Source organism: Cyprinodon variegatus, unplaced genomic scaffold (assembly GCF_000732505.1).
Source record: "Cyprinodon variegatus isolate N-32 unplaced genomic scaffold, C_variegatus-1.0 Scaffold438, whole genome shotgun sequence".
In the NCBI taxonomy this organism is placed as follows: Eukaryota; Metazoa; Chordata; class Actinopteri; order Cyprinodontiformes; family Cyprinodontidae; genus Cyprinodon; species Cyprinodon variegatus.
Window position 1 is genome coordinate 598,367 of NW_015150891.1, and position 1,953 is coordinate 600,319.

Sequence of the window (1,953 nt, forward strand, 5' to 3'; positions counted from 1 at the left end):
TATTCCTTTCATTGTATAGCATAGGGCTGCCCTCTGCTGGTGATGCTATGTGGCTCACTATCAGCTGGTCAATTTTTCTACTAAAATGCTTTAACATACTTCAACAAATGTCTTTTTTTATGATTCATACCAGGGGCGGTTCTAGGACCAGAGGTTTAGGGGCGCTAAGCACCCAGAGAGCTGTCTGGTCAGATAAGAAGATAATATCACTGTTTTCTACAGATTTTTAAAACCTGTTCAGTGCGTTTTGCTAATAACTGATTCCATCATTCACTAATGCATCGTATCTGAGACGTGTGCCAAAACCATAACAAGCAAGCAAAAATAAAAAAAAATCTATATTAATCAATCAATTTTATTTCTCTGCAAGGCTGCTCGATTAAAAAAGGAAATTATGTAGAGAGAGTCACTCAAGTTTCAATGCATTGGTCAAAAATATAGGTTAAAATATGCCTTAAGCCACAAGATGAAAATAGAAATTTTCAAATTATACATAGATTTATTTCAGTTAGAAAAAAAGAGGATCAGAAGTACACTTTAAAGGCACTCATTATTAACTGGATAACAGGATTTATGCTGCAATCGTTAGGGTTGTCTGATCCTCAAGTTAAGCTTTATACATAGAAAAAATCTCTAACTATACAATCTAACCAAATGCATACATCTTACGTACTTCTGAGTAAGATACTTATTTCCAGAAATGGTGAAAAACAGATTGACAAATGCTCTCATAAGGCTGATTGTGCAATAAGATCGCTCTACACCTATGCTTGCTCTGTAACAGGTGGGGAGACGTTACATTAATACAGGATTATTACTTTGGTGTGCAGATGCAGCAGCTGGAGCTTTGTTCAAAAAGAAAAGTAAAAAGTGCAAAAGCAGGGTGAAAAGGTTGCACAGAGCAGCTCCTGTTGTTGCCCCATTAGAAACATTTGAATCTTGCGTTGAATTAAAGGAAGAACAGCCTCCGCTCTTCGATTTCTTCGCGTTATCGTCCCTCTCTGCTGTGCAGCGGTTGGACATCAGAAACCAAAGTCCTTGCATGAGCTGAAACTGGTGAGACTGTTTCCATTAGTCCTCTCATCCGGTTCGTTGAGCCAGTCTTTGGTCATCACCCCAATGTCCAAGACCTGGGGGTTAGTACGCGATGCTGCGAGTCTGACACAAGACGAAATCATTAGGGGGGAAAGAGAAGAGATTCAAATAAATTAAAATGTCTTTAAAACTAGAAAACTTGGACTAGAAAACAAAAGAAAAACGCATAAATCAATCATCCAGAAATCAGAGTTAGACAAATGTCTGTAGATGGGCCTTGAACTGTCAACGGCAGGTCGAACATTAAGGAATAACATCTCCTATTTACACATACCCAGTTTGGATAAAATAAATAAATTGAATTTAATAGAAAGGCCTGAGCAGAGTCATAGCTAAAGTAAAACTATTGCTGAGTCCCTGTTACATTGTTAGTTACATGACAGTCTACGTATAGTTAACACCAACAACAATGCTAGCAGGTCTGTTCGTAACAATTGCTGTCACAGCACTGAATTAGTAATGCTACCTGATCTCATGGGAGGCAAAGCAGAGACTCTGTTGGTGCTGATAAGGATTCACTCACCTCCACTTGCTGAACTCATGATGGCAGCCTTATCAATATTTCGCATTAAATCTTCATCTTGGGGGAAATGAACATTAAGCATTTATGTCCTAGTCTGTTACTTGATGATAAAAGTAATCTAAAGTTAACATTAGACTAAATGAATGTTAATAAACAAGGTTGTCCTTCAAGCCTTCCCCACAAACATACGAAGAATGACTCCCTCTCTTTACACCACAAATAGATTATTTAACTCAAACAAGGTTTTTTTTTTTCTTTTTAATTTGAGGTGAAAAAGCTGCTTTACAAACACTGCAACATTTGGATATTTTTTAGATTGTGGAAACCTGACGTAC

General features: G+C 37.5%; 1 protein-coding gene across 1 annotated transcript in view; it reads right to left on the bottom strand.

Moving 5' to 3' along the window:
• Positions 1 to 367: 367 nt before the first annotated feature.
• LOC107093644 (low density lipoprotein receptor adapter protein 1-B-like) overlaps positions 368 to 1,953 on the bottom strand; it is a 30,544-nt gene continuing 28,958 nt past the window's right edge. Inside the window, exon 9 of the mRNA XM_015388832.1 lies at positions 368 to 1,158. Coding sequence (XP_015244318.1) covers positions 1,023 to 1,158 — 136 coding nt within the window. The 3' untranslated portion in view covers positions 368 to 1,022. The remainder of the gene's footprint in view (positions 1,159 to 1,953) is intronic.